Source organism: Mesoplodon mirus, assembly GCF_964341445.2.
Source record: "Mesoplodon mirus genome assembly, chromosome: 9".
NCBI lineage: Eukaryota > Metazoa > Chordata > Mammalia > Artiodactyla > Ziphiidae > Mesoplodon > Mesoplodon mirus.
This window is the reverse complement of record NC_138985.1, coordinates 108,295,252-108,321,948: the sequence shown is the minus strand read 5'-3', so window position 1 is coordinate 108,321,948 and position 26,697 is coordinate 108,295,252. Positions and strand designations below refer to the sequence as shown.

Here is a 26,697-nt window from a genome sequence, read left to right as displayed (position 1 = left end):
TTGGGAAAAATACAAACCTCGTTTTTCATTTAAAAAGATAAAATCACTGCATGATGATGTCAGCATCACCTGCCACCTCCTGCTGCAGGCAGACCTCACAGCAGGAGCCCAGCTGGCCTCCACGAACGAGGCCGGGCACCCGCCTGTCCCGTCCCCCAACGGCAATCGGAAGCCGTGTTTGACTCTGTTATCTATACAGCCAATTCAGTTTCTTATAATTAAAAAAACTGCTAGAATGGAATTAAACTAAGGTTAAAAAACATTCATTGAAACTTAAACTGTGCGTGGCGCCCCGAGATGGCAAACGCCTGGGGTGGGGCAGCCACGTCAGCCAGTAGAAGAGGCCAGGGCTCAGGACCTGGATGCAAGCTAAGCCACCCACCTGGCTCGGCCCTCCGGGAAAGGCCAACACGCTTCCAAGGCTGTCACCTCCTGTCACCACACAAGTCGTGAGGTGGGCAGTGCCTATGGGAAGGACTTCCTGTTTGCCTGTCCCTGAATTTCTGATAATGCATCCACCATCTCTCTCACTAGCTACAAAGAGCGCCACCTCCTCTGAGAACCCTGCCTGTAAAGGAAGCTCGGAAACCCGGGGATACTCACAGTCCAGAGGCTCTGAATTCGTCAGGTGCTTTTTGAACTGCTCATTCAAATCTTTGCTTACACCAATGTCTTGAAACATCCGCTGAAGTTTAGAGGTATACTCGAAACCACAAGCTTGCTGAAATGAACCCAGATAACTGCCTTATTAATTTCTATAGAAATATAAATGTATACAGGGAATCCGATGGGGATCACAGTACATGACAGATGCTTAACCGTATTACTAAAGCTAGTAACATTTAACTGTATCTCAGGGTATAAACATGCACTGATTAAAATTCACACACTATTAAAATTCACACTAATTATACAGTTATAAATGGAACGGTTACGACTTTATACACACAGTAACTATCACGCAGGCCCAAAGAGCAAGGATTTCTGACGCCGTGGGGAACACCAAGATGACACAGTTTGCTATGTCTCTCACCCACTACCACAGACTGAACGGTGCCCCTACCCTAGTCCTGTGCTGATGGCATTTGGAAGTCGGGCCACAGAGAGATAATTAAGTTTAGAAGAGGTCATGAGGGCGGGCCTCCTCCATGTTGGGATTAGTGTGGTCGTGAGAAGAGACAGAGAGGTTGCCCCCGACCCCGCTCCCTGTCGTGTGAGGACGTGGCCGGGCGGCCCCAGGCAAGCTGGGAAGAGAGCCCTCACCAGAAACTGAACTGGCTGGGACCTTGATCTTGGACTTCCCGGCAGCCTGCAGAACTCTGAGAATAAATTTCTCTTGTTCAAGCCACTCAGTCTATGGTATTTTGGTACGGCAGCCCGAGCTGAACAAGATACCCGTGGAACTATAACTTCGGGTCAAAGTGAAATATGCTGCAAAACAGGTAGCAGCATTTGACGGGCTAGCAAGCACTGACACAAATGCAGGCTAAGTGCAGAGGTGGCTGGAGAAAGAAATAAATACTCAACAGCAAACTAACACTGATGCTTTCTGTCCTCCTGCAGACGTGGGGTTACTCATTGTTAACCAAGCCCAGAAAAAACCAAAACACCCCGCCCGCTCAAGGCCAACAGCACAAGAGTACGGGCCACGCCACGTGGAGCAATGCTTGGTGGTGGGGGCAGCGCTGAGGCCACAGGTGCAGGAGCGGGCGCTGGGCGGTGAGCAGGGCTCGGCTGGAACAGAAGGGCCCCCGGGTGTGTGTGTGCCGGGCAGGCAGGGTGGTCGGGAGAGCACGTGAGGCCTGACAAGGGGAGACCTGGGCTCATCACAACTGTGGTGGGTTCTCGGTAGCGGAGCAGCAGGGCTCACGCTGCACGGACTCCGTGTCATCACGGATTCATGGCTTGGCCCAACTGACAACCTGGAGAGACTAAGCACGTCAATGACTTACAACCGGAATCGTCCAGGAAAAGGTTACACTTACCTTTAACTTGGAGATCATGCTTGCTTCGGCATCATCACTCGCACTGTTCTGATGCACGAGCCTCTTGGCCAGCATCTTCGCGTAGAACTTCTGAAACACGTCTTTGTCCTCTATGTACTTGAAGACCACCATCTAGAAAGCCAGCACGAGAGCACACTTAATGCACTTACAATCTGTCACCAAACACAGGCCAGAAACCAACACGTGTGCTTTGTCTTGTCCGGCCCTGTAGGCCAACATTTATAATGACAAAAAATACTGTCCTGCTTCCTTGGTGGCACAGTGGTTAGGAATCCACCTGCCAATGCAGGGGCCACGGGTTCGAGCCCTGGTCCGGGAAGATCCCACATGCCGTGGAGCAACTAAGCCCGTGTGCCACACCTACTGAGCCTGCGCTCTAGAGCCCGCGCACCTAGAGCCCGTGCTCCGCGACAAGAGAAGCCACCGCAATGAGAAGCCCACGCACCACAATGAAGAGTAGCCCCCCATCACTGCAACAAGAGAAAGCCCACACGCAGCAACGAAGACCCAAGGCAGCCAAAAATAAGTTAATAAATTTTTTTAAAAAGTTAAAAAAAAATACTGTCCTGCAATCTTTAAAGTAAATATTTTCATCAACCCCTAAATCACATTAAGTTGGTTTACACTTAGTACTAGTGAGGAAAGTACAAATGCTAAAACTAATGACTCAACACAGGGAGTAAAATCATAGATTCAAATAAAATAAATGATTCTACTACTTTCCACATTCCAGATGACTCATATAAATAACGTTAAAGCCACTTGTCAGAGAAAAGGGTACAACATAGCGACATAACTATCCAGCACCTTACCACTTGGTTGAGCGTGTCTTCTAGTTCTGCTTCTTCTGGGTTCTTGGAACTGAAAATTGTTAAAAGGCATAGTGTTTTAAAACGAATCAGCAAACATGTACTAAACAAGCACCACTTAGCCAAACTACCATATCAGACTGTGGTTCTGAACATTCAAATGCTCAGTTCTTTTCGATTAACACGTGGAACAGGGAAAGTCAGCTTTCCTTACCTGTGGCAATTTGGCAATCTTATACTTTGTCTCTATTTCATAATCTATTCTCCCATATGATCATTTAGAATATCCACAATGAAACTGAACAGAAGATACTTGTTTCCCAAAACATTCTGAACCAAGTTTTAAGATAATCCATTTAAATGTAAGTAAATGAGCTTCACTTTTCTAATTGCATTCTACAATATGCTTTAAGTTAACTTTGAAAAAAAAAAGCCTTTTAATGGCCTAATAATTAAAGACAATGAAAGGGGTTTTTAAACCACTTCTCAAGTGTTGCCTTCCGTTTGTCATTATGTCTACAAAATAGATACTTGTCCTTTAACAACTGATTCATTCACTCTATTCTATGAGCAAATATTAATTGAAAGGTTATTTCAGGGTAAATAAAAATTTAAAGCTTTTATCCCAAGAGTCCTTTATAAACAAGACCCCTATAAGTTCATATAAAATGATCCAACCACCAGACAGGCTCCTATTTAAGAACAGTTGGCTCCGAAGGTCCATTCTTCTCTCTTTTTCTCACTGAGAGGTCAGGGCTGTGTCTCTCCTGAAAGAGGTTAATTTAGTGCCCACTGGAGTCTAGTCACTGACACGCGCCCATTAAAGCAGCACTTTTGGAACTATCCGCCACTCTGTCTGCTTCAGCAGCCTTAACTAAAGAATAATCCATCAAGAGACTTGATGAGACAATTTCTAAAAAGACAATGGCTAAAAAAGAAGCTATGTATTCTGCCAAACAAACTGGAGCTCTATGAGAGTACCTACATATTTAAAATATTGAAAACTTTCATTTTATAGAGCCTAAAAAATGAAATCAGGTCAGAAGAGGCATCCCAATTTAAAGTCCATTTTCACTCCTGAAATGTATACATTAGTGGATCTGACTAGAATTGCTAAATTATACAGTAGACAAGCATTGTGATAAGTAGGGGGGAAAAATCAAATACTCAATTTGCACTGGGCCTTGGGAAAGTCACTTTCCGGCAAAGTTAAAAGAGATAGCTACTGACCCTATCAAATGTTTTCTCATGTCAATCAAGAAGACCACATAGTTGTTCATACAGTTAGTTCTCAGTTAATAAAGTCAACTACATTAGATTTGCTACTGTTGAACCATCCTTGCATTCATTCCTAGAAAGCTATTCTATGTTCTGGACAGTTATTCTTTAGTTCACTGATAAATTTAGTTTGCTAACATTTTACTTAAGATTCCCACAACTCTCTTCTAAGTGAGACTTGTTTGTAGTCTTTTTCTTGGTAGTGTAGGTGTTCTCAGTCTTTTTTGTAATGGGATTATATGAGCCTTTGAGAGCTGCTTAAAATACAATTTATTAATATTAAACCAATATAATTGGGGGGCACAGAAAACTACTGCAAAATCTGTTGGTGTGATACTTGGAATAGGAAAATAAGCCTTGAGCATTTCTAAACTGAAAAAAGCTACTCCTCAGTGAAAGAGATGCTGATGAAAAACAAAACAAACACACAAAAAATTAAGTGAGAACTTCACAAAACACAACACAGAGAAGAAAACCGTATTAGATTATGTTGCCTCTAGTGCTTAATACACAAACATTGATTAGGAAAAACACCAGTTGAGAAGTAAGATGGTTAAAATATAAAGACTATGAAACAGCAATAAAACAAACTCATTAAATGAAAATACATGTTAAAAGTACACAGACTGATGAAAACACTACAGTATGTGGAGAGTCTTCCATTTTAAAAAGCAGCCAGTGGGAGCTACTGCAGATTTTCAACTGGAAAAAAATTAATCAGGGCCAGTAGAAAAGAGCAAGTAGGGAGTGAAGAGAAACGGTGACTTCCTGCTGTAACCTCCACCCTCGTCACCACCAGCTGGACCTGCCCAGTGGAGTCTGTTTAGCTAAGGGGTCACGCGCACACCGCCTGCCATTATAGACATTAGTGATGTAAGAAAAACATGAACTGGGCACAATACACGTAACATGAAGTGCCTTTTAGGAAGACAAAGAAGGTGTATTAGGTTCACAGTATTTTCCCAAAAGGTACAAAAATTACAATTTAACATATGTAAAATGTAATATAGAGTTTAACTCCTCATCTAGAGGCTGAGATTTTAAACAGGAAAAAAGTCACTAGTACCTCTTCTTCAACAAGGAGTCACAGTATCGAGCCAGCAACTCGGGGGATTTACTGGATGACTGAGCCATTTTGGTAACCGCGTTGTTGTTTATGAAGCGACCACAAGCCTGCAGATCACAGAAAACACAATGAGAGGCCAGTGTGCCAGCCACTGTCCCCAGGAGAGCCATGGGCCAGCACACCCACCTTGTCCAGTGCGGCCACGAACCCAGCATCGTTGTTGAACGCTGACATCACTAGGGCGTTGTATTTTTTATGAACATCCAACACTGTCTGTACATACATTTTGGGGTCCTTGGGTAGAGGGAAAAACAAGACACACAAGTTGGTTTCTGGGGACTAAATTGCACACTAACATGCTACTAGAAAACATTCCAAAAGGTTTGGATACTTCTCCAAAGATGTTAACAAGTAAGATCAAGAAATAGTTTTCATTCCATCATCAGAACACATAGGACATGACGTTTATAGATATAATAAAAGAAAATATATTCTCTGCACTCGAAATTAAATACTGACTTCAAGCTATATGAAAAATAGTGATTTTTCAAATTATTTGAAAACTCAAAGGGATGACAGAAAACAAACTTTCAAAGTGATAGCTTTACTTTGCCAATTTTTGTTGTTAACAATTCAACTTCTAGACTCTGTTTTGGCTGGGGAAGCCAGTCTATCAGTTATTTAGAACTTAGCTGGGCAGGCAATGCAAGGATAACATAGCTTTTAGGTCCTAGGAAGTGTGGATGAGGGGCCGGGGTAGGTCAGACGTGGCAGCAAGGGTGAGACTAGCACATCCGGGAAAATCACAAGACCCACGTGGACAAACAGAGAGAACCGAGATGGGAAAGGCCAGGGCCTGGGAGACGGGACAGGCAGAGCACCGTGGGATCGTCAGGGTAGCCCAGTGGGAGTCTCTGGACAAAGGAACAACAGGATGGAAATGAAATGTGAAAGTCAGCCACAGGAGAGGCTTCTGGAGCGATACAGAAGGAACACAGGAAGGGGGCGCCAAAGGAGACAGTCCTGGGTAATAAGAAAGCAGAGGCCGACGCTGAGAGCCTGCTGCGCACCAGACGGCGCAGAGCCCGCTGCGGGCTGTCACTGCCCTGCCGCGAGGCCAGTGCTGTTCACATCCCCTTCTCACCGACGAAGAAACAAAGTCACAGGCAACCATCCGGCCAAGGGCCTAAGCGGCGGCAGTCAGGCCTGGACACAGGCAGCCTGACTCCTGAGAGCCTCTGAGAAGGAAAGGGCCCAGGTGAGAGGTCGGGAAGACAGGCTGAGCCCGCGTGGTGCGCGGTGAGGGCACGGCGGCCAGCACGTCACAAGTGCAAGGCCTGCTGCGGGGGGCCTGAATGGTTTGCCAGCGTTTCCAAATTCCTGACAGGTGTTTCTCCTCGGGACTCAGGAATGAGAAACCAGAACTCCCCCAATTCTAGTTATTCTGCATTTCTGTGACACTTGACTTATTTTAAAATAATAATGAGTAACCATTAAGAGTAAATCATTTTTCTGCGATAGATAGGGTTATACTAAGAGTTTCAGAGGTTTTCTGTTAAAGACGTAATAAACATGCCAGGATTATTATTATTACGAACAATGATAACAAGATTATCATTTCAATGACATGTAAAGTGGCCTCTACTTGATAGACATTCGATAAAATATTAAAAGGGAATTTAACACAAAATAATTGCCAAATAAAAATCACTTAAGGGGCTTCCCTGGTGGCGCAGTGGTTGAGAGTCCGCCTGCCGATGCAGGGGACACGGGTTCGTGCCCCGGTCCGGGAGGATCCCACATGCTGCAGAGCGGCTAGGCCTGTGAGCCATGGCCGCTGAGCCTGCGCGTCCGGAGCCTGTGCTCCGCAACGGGAGAGGCCACAACAGTGAGAGGCCCGCGTACCGCGAAAAAAAAAAAAAATCACTTAAAACATTGAAAGCCAATGCCACATATATTTAATGTTTAAAAATTATCTATCTTAAAACTCAGAACACACACAGCTTTAACTGCTCCACCTGATAACCCGGCTCTCAGTTTCGTGACAACTCTTCCGGGTGCAGAAGAATTTCTTGCATTCTGTATTGATGGTCTCATTCACAAGGCTGCACCCAAAAGCATCTCTCAGTTGGCACACAGTGTACTTCATATAAGCTCATTTCTTTTTTCTAACAATGAAAATACTGTCCGCTTGACTTAATTTTGGTTTTGCCATTAAAATTGATATTGCTTCTGCCAATTCAGATTGCTTTCTGATTTCATGTCAAATTATTTCATGTCATTCAAATTATTTTTCTCTCTGCATTTGTTCTTTGAAAGTATTTACAAAGAACTTTAATCTCTTAGCAAGTATCTACACACCGGAAAATGCCAGCAAACATTATTGTGTAGTATTTGAATAAAGGAACATTAAAGGTTAACACCATTACAAAGAATCGTATATCAAAACTCCCAAGTTAAGGACTTTATTTGCTTCCAAAACTCGCTATTTCTTGGAACACCACTCACAGGACTGATATAAAGTATATTATGTATAGAAACAGGTTAGTTTTTATTTTATCTGCAAGAATGACTCACCCTTAGCAGCAGAGAGGGACACATACACGTTTAGACCTGGGCATCACCTACAAGGAAGACGGACCCAACTGGACGGCGCTGCTCCTCCGCCTCATCCTGGCTCCCAGAGACGACCTGAAACTTGGACTCCCCACATCAGCACCCCTCCCCTTGCCCTGGACCATCATCAATGGATTCCTTTGAATCAGGAAAGTCTCCACGGTGACCATTATGTCTGCAGGAGAACTACAACGCTTTTCCCTGTTTTCTTGATTTCTTGACCAATTTTCCTCGGATTTAGGATTTGGAAAAACATAAATGTCCCCCAAAACGCCCAGCAGAATTGCCCATGGAAAGACAGCTCTTCCCTAAGGGAACAGAAGTCTTCAGACTCCAATTCCAGATTCTTTCTGCTATACGAGAAGACCCAGCCAGGAGCCTGGCTGGTGAGAAGTGAGGGTGTGAACGGAACCCACTGAGGGAAGAGTGTGCTAAGGTACTGAGCCCTGGAGACTTGAATTTAGCATCTGAGATGCAGAGAGAAGCCACCTTGGAACCCAGCAAGGGCAGATGGAGACGGGAACACACAGGAATAACACAGAGGAGAGAATTTAAGGAAGGAGCAGTCAGCAGTGCCAAACAGAGAAAAGACGTTCAAAAGGTGAGTGATTTAGCAACCAGGAGGTAAATGACGGCCTCTTCAGAGGGCACCAGATCGCAGGGTTAGACAAGCAACAGAGGTAAGGAGAGAGAAAAGATCAGCTGGATGAAATGCATGTTTTTTCAAGAACATGAAGATGTGAATTTCTGACGTTAAAAAAAAAAAAAAAAAAAAAAGGAAAGCTCAACTCGGTGCTCTGTGACGACCTAGATGGGTGGGATGGGGGGTGGGGGTGAGGGAGGTCCAAGCGGGAGGCAATATAGGTATACATAGAGCTGATTCACTTCATTGTACAGCAGAAACTAACACAACATTGTAAAGCAAGTATCAACAGTACATGAGAGCCCTCTGCATATAAGAAACAGGACACCTCTCAGGCTGGTCCCGGAGGGATCTCATCCAACTCCTACGCGATCGGTGTCTTTATTGCCAATGGCTGTCACACTCCTCTCCAGACCAGACCAGACGTCCCCACTCAGTTCACACAACCTGCCACGGACGCCTGGAAGGATCCCCGAACGCTGTGTGCTGGAGCCAGCCCCATCTCCTCCCTGGCCCTGCTGCTCTCTGGACCTCTCTCTTTCCATTTCTTTTGTTTCAACGTGTCATTGTAGGAAAGAGTCAAACATATTCAAAATTACAAAGAACAGGAAAACCCACCCCACGTATCCATCGTCCAGCTTCAACAGTTATCCAACACAAATCCCGTCCATTACAGGGTCTAATGACGTAATTTCTGGTGTCCCCCCCATCACCAGCCCGTGTCACTTCCATCTGAACCACTCTAACAAACCTAACTGGTACACTAGCAACTCTTCTTCCTTTTAATCCATTTTCTACACGGTAGCGATTTTGTAAAAAAAAAAAAAAAAAAAATCTGATCTTGTCAGTGTCCGGTTTTATTATAACCCTTCTCCTGGTTTCGTCTTGCTCTCAGGATTAAGGTGTATCATCGACCTGGCCTTCGAGGTCTCCCGTGGTCTGGCCGGCCCGGGCCCACCCTCGCAGGTTTACCTTGTGCCCCGTCCCCTCTTCCTGTCGTAGCAGACTTCTCGGTGGCCAGGACACGTCTCTGCTCTGTCTAGGACCCCTACCTGGCCCAGGCAGCTCCAACTCTTCTCCTGGTCTCCAATATTTTCAGGGAACCTTCCTGAGCTTCCAGGACAGGCCAGGCTTCCCTGTTACACGAGCTCACCCTCCCTGTGAGCTGTCTCCAAGGGCGGCCTCCCTCGCCGGGCACGAGCTCAAGGGGCTCCCCACACTGCGCCTGCCTTGCCTCCTGTACTTCGCCAACTCATTCTGAAATGGCTGAATCAGGAACAACCATAATCATAACTGAATTACTACCTTTTATCCCACGTTTCCACTAACAGGATAATTCTAAAAGCCCGTCTCACAGAGAGAAAACACACTTCAGGAGCCTGACATGACTTCCATCTCACCCTTAGTTACAGCAGGGAGGCGCGTGAGGCACACGCCCCGAGGAGTGACGTCAGTACCTCACGGGGAGCTGCTGCACGTCGCACAGGATTTCTCGGGGTCACTTGTGATCCTAAGGAATACTGTGATTCTGCCTCAAGAGGATACGGGGGCCACAGGCCTGGGGCCTCCACCTCACACACGTGCATCGCGCTCTCGGCCTGTGTGGCCTCCAGGGGCCCGGGTGGCACTCAGCCTCCTGTCCTCGCGGGGGGCAGGCGGAGGCAGCACAGCCCACCCGGGGCCTTGTTCCATGAGGCCGACGTCCCCACCTCGGGGCTGCTTCTCTTCAAGAAGCAAAGGGAAAGAAATGTCTCAACTGACGAGGACACACCACGCCAGCTCTCGAGGTCAGTGGAACTCTTCTTCCCCGTAAGCATTAGCACTTCCCCTCTGGAGTCGCATCATCTCCAAGCAAAACACAGAGGAGCAAAAGGTTCAGAAAAAGAACAGTCGCAAACCACCGACTACACTCTGCCGATGACGTGCGGGAGCTCCAACCCCAGCCCGGCTCCCCGTCACTCAGCACTTCCTGAGGTGCCCCCTCCACTGTCAGCCTATGTGCACTCAGGGTTTAAAAGTAATTTTGATATTAACTAATGAGCAAAACCCCCCAAGACCCCAACCAAAAAAAACAAACAGCCCCCTCCCCAAACTGGGAGAGAAATGGGAGGCCTCAAATACCATTCAGTATTCTAAGTCTCACATTTTCTTAATGGGCCTAAAAAAAGTAATTAATTTTTGGCTGTGTTGGGTCTTCGTTGCTGCACATGGGCTTTCTCTAGTTGCGGCGAGCGGGGGCTACTCTTTATTGCAGTGCGCGCGGGCTTCTCACTGCGGTGCCTTCTCCTGTTGCAGAGCACGGGCTCTAGGCATGCAGGCTTCAGTAGTTGTGGCTCGCGGGCTCTAGAGCGCAGGCTCAGTAGTTGTGGTGCATGGGATCAGTTGCTCTGCGGCATGCAGGATCTTCCCGGACCAGGGCTCGAATCTGCATCCCCTGCATTGGCAGGTGGATTCCTGCGCCACCAGGGAAGTTCTTTAATGGGCTTTTCTTACTCCATCACCTCAACTCTTTTGTTTAGATAAGCAGAAATCACTAGTTTTTCTGACCGAGAATAGTTTGAAGTTTAAAATATCAAGACAAACAAACTTAGCAACTGAACCAGTGCTCTCCATTCCCACGACCTTAACCTCTGTCCACCTGCTACTTTCTGCTTCAGTCAGTTTTACTTATCTTATGAGCCTCAGAGCGTAATGAACACATCTTTAATCTGATCATGACCTTCGGCCTCTGATAAACGTTTACAAATCCCTGACCTGAGTTATGTGACCGTGTGGGCTCCCGCTTCTGACCCTCGTGCCCGCTCACCCCCTACCCTGCCCTGAACCCCAGGTGTGCCTGCAGTCAGCCCTTTGGTGTTGGTTACCCTGTAAATGCTGAGGCTCAACTGACTAGATTTAGGTACTGGGTGATCAAAGGCGAAAATATTAAACCTTGAAAGTGGAACTAAGTCAGACTTGCCAAGAAAAACTGTGTCTTCTTTAAGTGAAAGAATGATGTTTCAGAAAGTAATAAATGCATTAGTTCAGAAGCAGGAGCAGCGTATACAGAAGGGAAGCAGGTGGGTGGGCGGCCAGAGAAGTTCACGGGTTGCATCTGACTGGTCTTGAACCGGGCAGGGGCCACTTCAGGACGTACAGATACGCAACAAAGATGCAGCCAAAATTCAGTTTCACGTGGGGTATAAAGTCAGATTTGGGCAGGAAGAGGCTTCCACGATGGGTCTGCTTGTGAAAGGACTGGAGTGCTCCCCACAGTTGAAGGAGAGAAGGGTGTTTCCCAGATACACAAAGGATACAGTGAGTCTTTTCAGAGCCCGGCTATCGTAGACTAAAAATGGAGATTTGTGTACTTTTTCCTTCAGAGAAAATGGTTATCCTCTTCATCTCATGGCAAGACAGAAGACGAATTCACAAATTTAGCTGCGTGCTTTCTGAACCAATCTGCACCGTCACCAAGTATCAGCTCTTTATGTAATGAAAATTGTAACCTGCTCCCTCCTCTTCCTCCTCTCCCACATCGACTGCACCAAAACTAGTGCATTTCTTTTGTTTTGCTTTTTTTTTAAGTTTTATTATGGAAAAACTTCAACATATTCAAAATAAGAAATAGTAAAATCAGCTGCCATAATCCATCACCCAGCTTTAAGGGATAGCCTATAGCTGTAATAGTCCAGAATTTTCTTTTCCTACCCTCTCCACACTCTTTAAAGACACGATGGATATGTTTTCCATCTCCCTTGACCACACAAAGCCGGGTCACACTCCAAATGTAAGGTCCCCGAGCTAAAGTTTAGCTCTGCGTGGGTAATTTTCTTCTATTACCACCCACAGGAAGGTTGAGTCAGGACTAAGTTATTTAAGCATTTTACTCCAGAAGAGAAAGGGAATCTTGGTTGTATAAATGAAACCCAAATCTGCCAGAAGCACCCAGCACTGTGTTACTCTGTTCGTTCTGGTGTAAGTTCACACACAAGTGAGTCCTCAATCCCAACCATGGAACTTTCTCGTAATTCTTTTTCGTAAGGGGGCCCAGACTCACCCCTTTGTCTTATACGGGAAAATATGCTCGTCAGAGCGCCCCGAGTTTTTACTTCTGCTTTTAAAACTCTCCGTTTTAACGGCTCCCTCTTACAGCACTATCGCCCTGGAAGCCCTGGGCCGCTCCTGAAACGCCTCTCCGTCTCAGTGCACCACTGCCTCCAAAGCTGCAAGGAAACATTCACAACTTTGTGCCCCAGTCTGGCTCTGCAGCCCAACCTCCCACTGTCACACAACAGCCCTGCTGGACATCGAAGCATCTACAAGCCCATTCTTGCTGGATTATATTTCAGTTCCAGTTAGACTGAGGTCACTAAATCAAGATACGGTTTCAAAGAGGACTTTGTGCTTATCTGTTGCCACTTCTGCCCTGAAGACAGAGTAATGAAACATTCTCTATACCTGATTTATGAAGCTTTCTTTGTAGGGAAGAACGATAGCACCCAGACTGCCGTAGAATCGCGTGTTCATTAAAAATTCAACATGGAACCAACTGTATCGGTCAAGCATTTACTAGCAAGTACTTACAAGTCTGTATTGACTCTTTTCCTGAACTTTATTTGCTATAAAATTGTGGCGTTAGGGGAACTTATAAAGCCATCCAATGACTTGATATAGTATTTACTTTGTATTTACATGAATGACTTTCCACATAGCTGGTGTTCTCTTTAGGATGGGCCATAAGGAAAGGTACTGTCAGTTCTGAATGCCGATAAAGTCATTCCTCTGAGCTACGGGCTCGTTCCCCAAGTTCACTATGAATCAAGGAGTTGACCGTACTTCACAGTACTACCAACTGTCCTTTCCAGCAAGCTCTCTGTACTGATGGAAAACATCAGAGGCAAACCTGTCACCCACCTCTAATGAGACCAGACTTCACTGCATGCACCCTGAGCGCGCTCCTCCACTTGGCTTCGTTTGTGTGCCCAACCCTTATTTTGTTACTCTGTCTCCTTTATCCTATTGTCTCTTATGTATTGTGTAAGCCGCCCTGAATCCTGCTGGCAACAGTGAAGAGTATAATTAAGACATAAGTAGACCGAGACCCTATTCTGTATGCCGCAGTGCTGAGCTGAGGCCACGAAGATGGATAAAGCCACCCCTGTAGAAGACATTTACACAGACATCTAAGATATACGGAGTGTGAATAGTCCAACATGCTGTTATTTCAAAGGGGTGATCGAGAAAGCCTTCATGGAAGAAATGGCATTTGAGGTACTGAAAGATAAAGGTGTTTAACACATAGGAAAAAAAGAAGGAATATGTCTAAGCAGAGAGAAGAACCAGGAGGGTACAGCACGGCACACGTATGGAACTGGGAGTGTTTAAAGACGTTTCGACGATGGACATAATGAGGAAGAAGAGTGAGGAGGGTGAAACTGGAAAGGAGCCGGGGCGGCAGCAGGTGGCCCTTCCTCCTGGCCACCACGGTCATCGTCATTATCATCGTCATAACTACTTGCTGGATCAGATGCTAGTTCTAAAATTATAAAGAGTATCGAACCATAGTACGGTGTCAGCTGTACTCTCAAGGGATTTATAATCGATGGATTGACAAGAAACACCAAAGTTATACACAAATATAAAGTGGCATTTGGGAGACTTTTCTAAAGGCCCTAATGGTCTAGGATGAGGATACAACCACTTGGGCGGGAACAGTTAGTGGGGAGCACTTTTTTTAGAAAGTGGGATTCGAGCTGCCTTCAAAAGCAGGACAAAACGAGAAGGCAGGCAGGCCCGCGCTACAGGCAGAGAAGGGAGCATGCGTGTAATAAACAAGGACGTGCTCTGGGGGGAACGAGGACACAACGGTTTCACTGGAAGATGAGGTTCCTGAAGACGGGCGCATGTTAGAAGGGGGTTTTGATTTAATATAATATGGAAGATTTAACACATTATTTTAGGGAAGAGGGGATTTTTGTGCTTTATTTAAAGCAACGGATGAAGAACATGAAGTAAAACTGTTCATGCGTTAAGGAGTATTTTTGGAAGACGGAACTGCTAAGCAAGCTGAGGGATGAACAGGAATGGAAGAGATGTAAGACCATCCAGAAAGGACGGGACGGGGCCTAGATTACAAGGGTAGCTTTGGGACCAGACAGGAAAAGCCTGGAGGGCCAAGGGAGGCAGCGCGTCCCCACTCCACTGACTCAGCAGAGAGGACTGGGTGGCGGCTACGCGCTGCTGGGGGCCGACAGGTTGGCTGCCCGCTGGCCTGAGAGGACACCATGGCCACGCCCACATTCAGCAGGAAATGACTCCACCTTAGAAGACTCAGGTTGCCAGGGGCAGAGGGTGAGGCTGCGTGGCACATACTCCACACCTGCCGCCGCCGTGCTAAGGAACCAAGGAAGGAAGATGGGAGCTTTAAAACGGACCCGCAATACAGTCAACTAAAGCAGGCCGATGAGGTCACGGAGACCTGAGAAGACAAAGTGAGATCCGATGAGAAGACAGAAGTGTGGAGGCGCCTCGCACCGGAATCCTCGGCAGCAGAGCCAGCGCAGCAAGGCCGTAATGCTTGCTGGATGAGCGAAAACGACGTCAGTGTTCTCTGCGGCATCTGTGGGTCCTCTGAGTTTTACCACCAGCCAGCGCAGCAGCTGGCTGCTTTGGTAGACGCAACAGCTGAGAACCCAGCACGGGGCCGCCCCACCGCGGGCTTCAATCCTTTTAAATGGACACCTGAAGGTGCGGGCTCTGCTTTCAAGATGCTCCCCCTCAAGACCTAAGCGGACGGGCCCAACCTCCTCCTATATTTTAATACGGATTATTTTTCTTCCGTTACTACGCTGCCAACAACTGGGCACAGTGCCGTGGCCCGTCTACATACGCACACGAGGCCTCTCAGTGTGCGACTCCTGCCGGCCTGAAGGCAACACGAAACGTGCTGATTTGCCCTGCTGCTGCCGTGCTGTCTCCCTTCAGTCCAGAGGCCGCGCACAGGGAACCTGCCTAGGAAGTAAACCTGCCTATTAAAAAAATTATCTGATCCTTTGTTCAGCTCTAAACCTCCTTAAAACCCATCCTTGAAGATTCCTTTGTGTTTCCAAAGTTCTACCGCTGCCCCGATGCAACATGCTAACGGTGCCTGCAGCACGGCTAGGCGTGAGGGTCCTCAGTCGCGAGCGTCTCTTGAAGGCTGGAGAGGACTCCTCCTCATGCTGGAATCTCACGTCATGGTGGGTGGGATGGACCCACACTGACCTGCTTCAGCCTGAAGCCCCTGTACCCCGAGAGGAGCCCTGATCCCGAGCTGCGTTCCCTGGTGTTCCCCGGCCTGGGTGCGGGCCAGGTACAAGAAGCAGTGTGTCTAAAAACAGCACATGTGTTCAGGGTTTCAGCCACACCTCATGGGAAAAGACTGCCAGTTCCTCTTTGGGTAAAGAGAGGGGGACACCATGAGGGGGATTTCCCGGACACTGGTTACCCAGGAACAGCCAATATTCTCAAATCTGTTTTACCTAAAAAAAAATGCCTTCAGAAAATTCTTAAGTAGATTTTGAAGTTTCTAACACAAAAATATTATTTGAATCACATTACAAGTGTGAAACCTGTAATAATTTCAGCCTAGGCCACACTGATTAGCAGTAAAACTTGTTTTCTAGCCAAACTGATGGGATAAATGGATAACTTTTCAGCCCTTAAAAAAAAATCATTTAAGCAGTGCCTTCTATGGCATTTAATAGATGAATTTAAATGATTCTCATATACTATGATTCAACTCAGTTAGGTGAAAAACTTTAAAAACTGTTTTCAAAGTAATTAAACCCCACTTAAAATTAGGTACGATAATTGTAATTTTTTACTAATTCAATCAATCTCCTTTTTCTGCCGCTTTTTTTTTGTTTCAGCATTAATGGGTTTTGGAAAACCATCATGGTTTGGCTTACAATACATCTTTTACGTTTACTACACATGTGATAAAAATGAATACCTACTTAAAATTATTTATGTTGTAGCAGCTGTATTTATTGTCTTACAATAAGCAGCTGCTGTGAGTCAGGCTAAGACTGGCTACATGTGCTCTCTCTGGAGCTTCTTCAAGTTTCCTGGGCTTTTACATCATTGGTGAGTAAAGGTAGCAGGTCTGACCCAGCCCGGGGAAGGTCGTAAAGAAATCCATGCGCCAGTCAGACGGCACCACGAACTTATGAGTCAACCGAAACTTCAGAGATGAGCCAATAAAATGGAAATCCAGGGAAAACTCCTTTTGCAGAAAATAGGAAAAGTATTTGTTTTCTTAAAGAAACTTTTCCTCACAAGAACAACAATTTAAAAAACCAATTTCATGAGTTCAGTATAAAAACAGTTCCTATGGAAATAATAATTATTCTTCATGGGGGAAAATCTTATTTTGATGTTTAAATACATGTGTATCAGTGGCTTACATCTAAGTAATAAAAATACTGTTTAGGGGACTTCCCTGGTGGTCCAGTGGTAAAGAATCCGCCTTACAATGCAGGGGATGTGGGTTCAATCCCTGGTCAGGGAGCTAAGATCCCACACGCTGCAGGGCACCTAAGCCCACACACCACAACTACTGAGCCCGCGCGCCTCCACTAGAGAAGAGAAAACCCGCATGCCACAACTAGAGAGAAACCTGTGTGCTGCAAACAAGACCTGATGCAGCCAAAAATAAAATAAATAAATAAACAGATGATAAAAATATTGTTTAAAAGCTTAATTTCCAATAAAATATAACTGCTGGTAAATACAGTTTATTTTTGCTGTCTACTGCTGACAGATGAAGTCTCTACTAATAGAGAAATGATTTTACTTAGAAGCTGAACTTGTGCTTTAACTGCCATGAAAAGGTCAACTTCAGATTCAAGACTCACTGACCAAGTCAATCAGGCAGCTGGCTGTATCCAAAAGAAAGAGGAAATGGTACTTGAGAATTACAACGTGATTATTTCTCCATCTAGAACCTTACTTGGTTTGGAAAAGATTGACATTAGAAGGAATATCCCATCATTCCTATGAAAACAAAAAAGCAAGTTATCCTACTGATTTTTAATCTAACTATATTCACCTAGAACATGAGTCCCTAAGGCCAATCTCATATCTAACATTTAACAGTTTACATGAAAAAGCGACACCTGCTTCATTTATCTGCTACTCTAATCCATACCTGATGAAATAAGACTCGCCACCTTAACTCATTTGAAGGAAAGTCATTTAACTTGGCTCTGCTGCCCACACAGCCAAACCGGGTTTTGAATTAACACATCTGTGAAAACACCTTATGTTATTGAAAAGATATCTTCATCAGGTCACCTCTTTTGAATCTCACGTACATGCCTGTCTCAGGCCCTTTAGAGGTGTGTTTACATTCTTCCCGCTAATATGTCACAGATGTGATAACCAGTGAAGCAGCAACCCCCATAATTAGAAGTAGAAGAGGGGGATCCCCCAAAGATAACAGGAGAATAAAGACTTAAAAAAACATATTAAAGATAGTATTGTTGAAATAATTAACACCAAACACAACAAAATCAGAGATAAAAAGTTTTCTGATTCAGACCTAAGAACCAACCGTGTGTTCTAGAAGCTTTTCTTCTCCAACAGCTGTCCCAAACACTATCAAAATTAAAGTTCACAATAGGGACAAAACTGAAGACAACTTACCTGTCTCTTAGAAACACATGATACTTGCTATGTAAAATTATCAAGTGAATTATAGATAACCCAGCAGAATATTCTTGTGCCTCCCGCAGTGGGGATGGGGGTGTGTATGAGAAATGCCATACATTTCAGGGCCTTTCCAGGGCAAATAGCCCTGTGAGCTTCAGTGGGAGGGCGGTACACAGACCGAAGTTCCTGCAAGGGGCAGCCTGTGGCCTGTGAATGCCAGAGCCAAGTCTCTAGGAGGCTTTAGCCTGTTCTTTCTATGGAATAATCTTCTCTCTTCTAGCGCAAGGAATGTAATTTTGAGAAGACATAAAGGAAAAAAGAATATCAAGAAATTAAATCCTTAAAGCCTAAAAAGTGCCAGAGAAGAGTTTATGGAGATGTTTACTAAATAAAGATGCTTGTGAACTTTCTATTTTAGAAAGCCAAAACAAGGTTCTCTACGAGAGTCTAGTGAAAATCTTACCCCTTGGATTTGTAAAGTGGAGACACGAGACACACCTGCAGTCCATGCGTGGGAATGGTTAGGCCTGACTGGTTTTCAGTTAAACAGTACTTACATTTAAAGCAGCTTCTCCACACTTTTCAATCGCTGCAAGACCCTGATTGTGAATGTGTGTCTCCAGGAGTTTTTTCAATTCTCCCAGGCCATCCTGGATTCTAGATACAAGATTATACATGCGACCCAAATCTGAAAGAAGAAGGCGCCACACCTTTATGCACAGAAACAAACTCTGCATATCCATTCCATTAACTAAGTGCTTATAGAGGTGAAAGGTACACTGAAATAAAACCACCGCGTTTTTACACCTTAATAATCAAATGCACTTAACTGTAACCAAATACTTTATATTTAGCATATGTATATTTAGCTGAAAGTAACAATGAAGTCATGCTATTATAAAAGCATATTCTCCCCCTTGCTAGGAGAAACTACTAATAGAGAAAGAAGATGATCAGGAACTACATCTGATGCTTCCTAAAATTTGAGATTGAGATATGATTTATGCCTGACACATATCAGGCACTCAAATATTATTTAAAAGAATAAATTTAAGGAGTATTTATGAATATCCATCTCAACTATACAAACAAATAAGTCACAAAAAGGTCCCCAGGGCTTCCCTGGTGGCGCAGTGGTTGAGAGTCCGCCTGCCGATGCAGGGGACGTGGGTTCGTGCCCCGGTCTGGGAAGATCCCACATGCCACGGAGCGGCTGGGCCCGTGAGCCATGGCCACTGAGCCTGCGCGTCCGGAGCCTGTGCTCTGCAACGGGAGAGGCCACAACAGTGGGAGAACCGTGTACCGCAAAAAAAAAAAAAAAAAAGGGTCCCCATATTCTTCACTTAATATACGCATGGCACATGGTTGATATATGAACACCAAAGAAAAATCCTGAATCCAAACACCAATCTTTTACTGAGCTCCTAACATGTCCCAGTAAAACAAGGGCGGGGTAAAGGAAATAGTTCTGCAAAATTATAGCCTTCTCATCTTAAAGAATTTTCAGAAGAAACATACGCAAGAAAAAAAAAAAACTGCGGTAGCATCATTTAATGCTAAGGTGTATGGAACAAGTTAGACTCCAAGCCACACTGAAAAGATGCTCTGCCCCCGAAGTCACACCCCAAACGCACTGCAGAGGTCTGAAATCAACACGAGACAAGGCACACACACGCACACACACAACCTCACACGTGAATCTCTGAAAGAATGACTGGTGTTGGTAATGCTAACTCTTGAGTCTACAACTTCACGTAATTTCAAAATCACAGATCAAAATAAATCCCCTTGTGTTTTGAATCTCAGTGGCTCACCTTCATTTTTGTCGGCATCCAGTAAGTTCTGAAACTCTGTGTGGAAAATCTCCAAGTGTTTCTCGATGAGCACCTGCTCGCACTTCCTGGCTAGCTCGTCCTGGGTGCTCTCATGAAGGTAGACCTGGACTCTCCGCTGCTCCTCCAGCAAACGAGCCTCCGCCTGTGGGAATTAATTCAAGTCAGAGGTTTGGGTTTGCTTTTTAAACACTGCTAACGAAAATAGCAGCAAATTAAGCTTGCAAACCTGCCTGAAGAAGAAAAGGGAGGGGAGGGGTTCTCCGATTTTAGGATGAATGCCAACTATAACTAACCGGTCGCTAATGTGTCCCATGTTCTCTGTAACCTATAGTTTTGCTTCCAAGTCCTCTTTAAATGACTTTAATGAGGTTATCATGATTAACAGTCCAAATGTATTTACATCAATTTTCTTCCCACAGATACGTGGTGCTTCACACCTTTTGGGGGTAATACCCCTGGCGACGCTCTGAGAAACATGTGGATTCTCCACTGCACACAGACACGGAGGGAAGAACCACGCCCTCTGACTGAGAGCTACTTGAGGTCAAGTCATATAAATATATTCCCTGAAATGACCATATGGAAAGAATCAGTAGCAATTAGACCTTTAAAAAATTTAAATATTATGGCCTTCTCTTGCCAATCAACTGAATATGCATCTCTGAAATCTACTGGATTATTTATGCATCTCAATTTCTTCCATCTCCCTTCAAGGAAGAGAAGAAAACAGGGATGCAATTTAAAAGAGTAGCAAAGTTAATAAAAGTCGGTTGTTTTACAACATATTACCAGAAATGTGTGGTGTAAAGTATCACCTAGGAACCACTAAATTATCAAAGCAAGAAACAAATTTCAGGGCTTCCCTGGTGGCGCAGTGGTTGAGAATCTGCCTGCTAATGCAAGGGACACGGGTTTGAGCCCTGGTCTGGGAGGATCCCACATGCCGTGGAGCAACTAGGCCCGTGAGCCACAACTACTGAGCCTGCGCGCCTGGAGCCTGTGCTCTGCAACAAGAGAGGCCGCGATAGCGAGAGGCCCGCGCACCACGATTAAGAGTGGCCCCCACTTGCCTCAACTAGAGAAAGCCCTCGCACAGAAACGAAGACCCAACACAGCAAAATTAAATAAATTAATTAATAAACTCCTACCCCCAACATCTTCTTAAAAAAAAAAAATTTCAATGATCTCGCATTATTCAGGTAATCTGAATAAAGAGTGAAAAACTATATTTTGTATTGTAAAAATGCCAATACTTCCCAAAATGATTTTTTTTTTTTTTTTTTTTTGTGGTACACAGGCCTCTCACTGCTGTGGCCTCTCCCGTTGCGGAGCACAGGCTCCTGACGTGCAGGCTCAGCGGCCATGGCTCACGGGCCCAGCTAGCTGCTCCACGGCATGTGGGATCTTCCTGGACGGGGGCACGAACCCGTGTCCCCTGCATCGGCAGGCGGACTCTCAACCACTGTGCCACCAGGGAAGCCCCCAAAATGATTTTTAAATTTGGCATAATTTTGGAGAAATCTAGAAAAATTCAAGTGGAAGAATAAACATCCAAGAGACAAAAAAACATAAAATGAAAAAATGACTGGGCAGGTCTTGCACTGTCAAGAATTACTAATAGGACAACAGTTTCAACTGCAGAAATTTAAACCTTACTGCACATTCTAAATACAGTTAAATGTGAAAAACAAAATAAACTTGGAAAATATCTGTAGTATATATCAAAAGGTCAATATCCTTAATATATAATAATCTGTGAAAAATCAATAAGTATGTGCAAATAAAAACATGGGAAAGGAAAAGGAACAATTTTCAAATTAAGAAATACTTGAAGATTCTGATAACATACAATTTGTTATATTATTTGGTTAATGGAATACCGCTATCCAGTAAATATAAAATACATTAATGTAATAAATCAGTGGGGGGAAAAAGTTATTTAAAAACCCTATAGGGCTTTCCTGGTGGTGCAGTGGTTAAAGAATCCGCTGGCCAATGCAGGAGACACGGGTTCGAGCCCTGGTCCAGGAAGATCCCACATGCCGCGGAGTAACTAAGCCCGTGTGCCACAACTACTGAGCCTGCGCTCTAGAGCCTGCGAGCCACAACTACTGAGCCTGTGCGCCAGGAGCCCATGCTCCGCAACAAGAGAAGTCACCACAATGAGAAGCCTGCACACCGTAACGAAGAGTAGCCCCAGCTCTCTGCAACTAGAGAAAGCCCGCACACAGCAACAAAGACCCAGCGCAGCCAAAAATAAATAAATATAAACAAAACAAAACCCTATAGCATTACTCCAATTTGGTGTTTTTGTGCATACGTAAGTAACAGTTTCCCAAGTTTGTGCAGGTTTATGCTATTTGTATTTCCCCGCAAGTCTACAGTTGGGTGTTTTTTTTCCTGATTACAAAGCAATTTTAAAAAACAATAAAAGATCTTTCTGTGCTTTAACTCTGAAGTTCCAAGCCTCTGCTGCTTCCTATCTAGTATTTCATTAAGCCTGATACCTCAAGAACTAAAGCTGGTGAAACACAGGACATGCAAACCAAAAGGCACCACTTTTTCTCGAGGTTATACCTGTTTCCTAGAAGAACGTAATACCCTGGCAGCAAAAAGTCATCTCTTAAAAACTTTTCTTTCCCCCAAAATGAAAGGTAAAGCTTTGGTATCACTGCTGATTCACTTTCTGGGGGACACTGGCTTTCCATCCCCTGTACTACAAAAAAACAGTAGCACTCTACAGACTCTTCCTGTAGGGGCCGAGAGGGAAGAGCAAACTGGTCCCTAAGTGATCACAAAAGCATTAAAAGCCAGAGGGGCTCAGTAGTTGTTTACACAGCAGTCCCCCCTTATCTACGGGGGATACGTTCCAAGACCCCCAGTGGATGCCTGCAACTGTGAACCCTATAGGTACTATGTTTTTTCCTATACATACATACGTATGAGAAAGTTGAATTTACAAATTAGGTACAGTAAGAGACTAGCAACAACAATAAAGTAGAACAATTATAACAGTATAATGTAATAAAAGTTATGTTTAATGCCTTTGCCATCTTAACTGGGCACGTGTCATGCACTGTAGCCATAACGTCAACTTGAGGTGTGACAGAAAACTAGCACAAATTTTCCTTCTTCACAATTTCACGGAGAGACAATTTATTCTCACCACAGATCTTAGCAACCTTTTCCTTATTAAGCTGAGAACTTTCTCCTTTTTACTTAAAGGAAGTACTTTATGGCTTCTCTTTGGCGTATCTGAATTGCTACTCTTGTGCTTTGGGGCCACTTTCAAGTAAAATAAGAGCTACGTGATCTCAAGCACTGCAGACGAGGGTCGATCTGATCACCTGGTCGATGGAGAGACTAACAGGGGAGATGCTATGGACAAAGGTATGATTCAAGGGCAAGATTCCATCATGCTCCTCAGAACGACATATTTCAATACATACAATTTAAAGCTTATGGACTGTTTATTTCTGGAACTTTCCATTTAATATTTTTCAGACTGAGGTTGACTGTGGGTAACTGAAACTGTGAATAAGGTGGGACTACTGTCCACAGGCCTACTTCCTTTTATTGCGATTCACAGATACTGCTTTTTTAAAAACAAAACAGAAACTGAAGGACTGTGGGTTGAGCAAGTCTATCACCACCATTTTTTCAAAAGCGTTTGCTCACTTTGGGTCTCTGTGCCACATTTTGGTAATTCTCAAAATATTTAAACTTTTTCATTATTATTATTTGTTATGCTGATCTGTGATCAGTGATCTTAGATGTTGCTATTTTAATTGTTTTGGCATCGTTTAGCAATAAAGCTTTTTTAAATTAAGGTATGTAAATTGGTGTTTTTGACATAACGCTATTCTCCACATTTCAGAGACTACACTATGGCGTCACGCCCTGGGAAACCAAAAACTCCAAGTGACTTGCTTTCTCGCAGTGGTCTGAACCTGAGCCTGCAGTGTCTCTGAGGTTGGTGAAAAACCCAAGGTCCTGGGTGTTATGTCATTAGGTTTTAGGAAGGACAGTCATTTACATTCTTTGTTGATTTGAAGGCAAATAAGCCCTTGGTCAGCACTGTACTTGGCAGATAATTACGTCAGAACACCCGGATCAAATTCAGAATGACTAAATAAAGTTAAGCGATTAAAGGCTGCTCCTATTAATTCTATTAGGATCAGTCTGCAGGAAAAACACAATTGAAAAAAAGACCAAAAAAGTAAGCAAATTCATGAAATAAGGGATACTTTATTTTTAAAGTTTTAAAAAATGCCATTAGAAACCTAGAAGCGTCACACGTTTTTTTCGTAGCTCAGATGAGACAGTACGATGTGCTAACACACTAACATGGCTCAGGGGTGTTCACTCATCAAAGTCATCAGCAGAAGGAAAGCCAAAGATTCTCAACTGTTTCCACTAAAAGATTCCTAACAACACAGAAGTGGGAACATAGACGCCCCCCCAGGGAATTTGCACATCTAGCCCAAGCTGGCTGTTAAAAGCAGAGTATTTCTTGAAAGTTCAGGCTTTATCTCAATATTGTTCATGAGTTTTGTATTCTACTTCCTGATAGAATGTTTTAATATAAACGTAATTTCTTAAGTTATTAAATAAAATGTGCCACAATTTATCCCATGGTTTTGCATATTCTCAGGCATATACTGAAGGTTCTAAACAATGTATGTGTGTAATACCAAACACTTATATCATGCTTGCTCTTTGCCAAGCATCAAATAATATATAATAATAATAATAAATTATCCCCATTTTATAGATGAGGAAACTGAGGAACAGAAAGGTTAAGGTCAACTCCCTAGTAACTGGTGGAGTAGGGGTTTTAAACTAGCCCCATAGCTCAGTTTGAGATGCAAGGCTACAGCTATAGGTAAGGGTAGAACTGTCTGCACGGTTAAATTCCACTTTTATGCTGACAGAGTCTCTGCATTATGGACTTTCAGAATGGATGGATGTCATGTTGGTAAGAAACAACCAGATTTGGGCCAAACCTTTAATGCCTCTAGGAAGAAATCCCCTCTAAGAGAGCAAGGATGCTGGGAGCATGCTCTCTGTTGAAGGCAGAGCTCACACTGGGGTGAAAACATCCAGGCCACTGGAAATCCTTGCTCCTCAAGTTGCCATTGGTTCCAGGTCCGATTTTAAAAGCAGATTTCCCTGCTTTGGGAGCGCTGACGTAGCTCTGGCCTAAAAGTGGATTTCCTTGTACCAAAGCACTACTACCTTCCTTGTTGTGGATAGCAGGTAACTGCAATTCACTAAGTAGTCTGTAAAATGAAAAGGCCTGAACCACGCTTGTGGATGTGTACCGTGATAAAAGGCCCCACTTTTAAAAACATACATAGTTTTAAAAGGATCACCATATACAGTAGAGTTCAATAAAATATGTCTTTATGAAAACTACACTGCCAAAATAAAAAAATGAAGTAACAGGCAATGCTTAGATTTAAAACAGATTTGTCAGGCAGCTGTTAGAAACTCTCTATAAGCTGGTTAGGTTCCAGACTGGCACACAAAAGCTAATTTAATCCATAAGTATACACAAGGAACTATCACTACTCCAAGTATGATACTTCTTTTTTTTTTTTTTTTTGCGGTACGCAGGCCTCTCACTGTTGTGGCCTCTCCCGTTGCGGAGCACAAGCTCCGGACGCGCAGGCTCAGCGGCCATGGCTCACGGGCCCAGCCGCTCCGCGGCATGTGGGATCTTCCCGGACCGGGGCACGAACCCGCGTCCCCTGTATCGGCAGGCGGACTCTCAACCACTGCGCCACCAGGGAAGCCCCCCAAGTATAATACTTCTGAAGAGTTCCACTTTTGTTAGGTTTTGAGGTTATCAGAAATTTGTTTGTCAAGGACTTTCAGCTTCAAACTTGTAAGGGCCACTTATAATCACTATCTCTTATCGGAAAATGCACTCGGAATGTCACAAACAAATTGGGGAGGACCTTCTCTACATGGCTAGAAGGGAGAGCTGTTTGCTGCTCTTTCTGACTTACTAACTTTCGATCTCAGCACATGGAGAAAGTGGTTCTGTAGTGCATTTGCTCTCCAAGCGAACAGAGAATAAAGGGAAAAAAGCAGGTGTCAGACACAGTCAGCCCCAGACTCCCTGGACATCTCCCTGCCCGTCTCAGTCAGCAGCCATAGCCTGGGGGCAAAACCCTGCCTGTAAGTAAACTTTCATTGGAACACCGCTGCACTCACTGTTCAGATGTTGCCATGGCTGCTTCTGCGCTACAACGGCAGAGCTGAACAGTTGCAAGAGAGACCACATGTGCACAAGGTCTAAAATATTTACCATCTGGCCTTTCATAGAAGGTTTGCTACCTCCTGACTTAGGTCACTCCTCAGAGCATACGTCTGGGATACCTGTATTCCCGAGAAGGAGAACGAAGAATAATTCCACTAGAACTTCACTGTAACATCACTTAATGTAGAAACAGATTTATGATACAGACACTGATCTTGGATTTTTTCTTGTCTAAGACTTCGATCCTGTTCTCTCAGAAGGACTTCTCCTCTAATGCAAACTTGAAGACTGTGTTATATAGATTTTTAGGGGATATTTCAGAAGCAAAAAAGCAAAAGTTTAAAGTTCGCAAATATTTGTTTCTTAAAAACTAGTTTCTCACTGACGTAAGACCGTGGCTCCCGTTAGCTACACATATACATTCTATTGTAGTAGAGACAGTTCAAAACATGAAAGTCATACAGCTATTACGGTTATATCTGCCGATCAGTAAGGAGAACA

At 44.3% G+C, this 26,697-nt stretch overlaps 1 protein-coding gene across 4 annotated transcripts in view; it reads right to left on the bottom strand.

Annotated features, from left to right (window-relative positions):
* Positions 1 to 26,697, bottom strand: part of CUL1 (cullin 1) — a 118,950-nt gene that overhangs the window by 10,793 nt on the left and 81,460 nt on the right. For all 4 annotated transcript variants that reach the window (XM_082632383.1, XM_082632385.1, XM_082632384.1 and 1 more), the window contains 7 exons: positions 19,908 to 20,070; positions 18,651 to 18,781; positions 5,346 to 5,453; positions 5,160 to 5,266; positions 2,819 to 2,867; positions 1,986 to 2,117; positions 604 to 721 (listed from right to left, as the gene is read on the bottom strand). In XM_082632383.1, the coding sequence (XP_082488509.1) occupies positions 604 to 721; positions 1,986 to 2,117; positions 2,819 to 2,867; positions 5,160 to 5,266; positions 5,346 to 5,453; positions 18,651 to 18,781; positions 19,908 to 20,070 (808 nt within the window). The remainder of the gene's footprint in view (positions 1 to 603; positions 722 to 1,985; positions 2,118 to 2,818; positions 2,868 to 5,159; positions 5,267 to 5,345; positions 5,454 to 18,650; positions 18,782 to 19,907; positions 20,071 to 26,697) is intronic.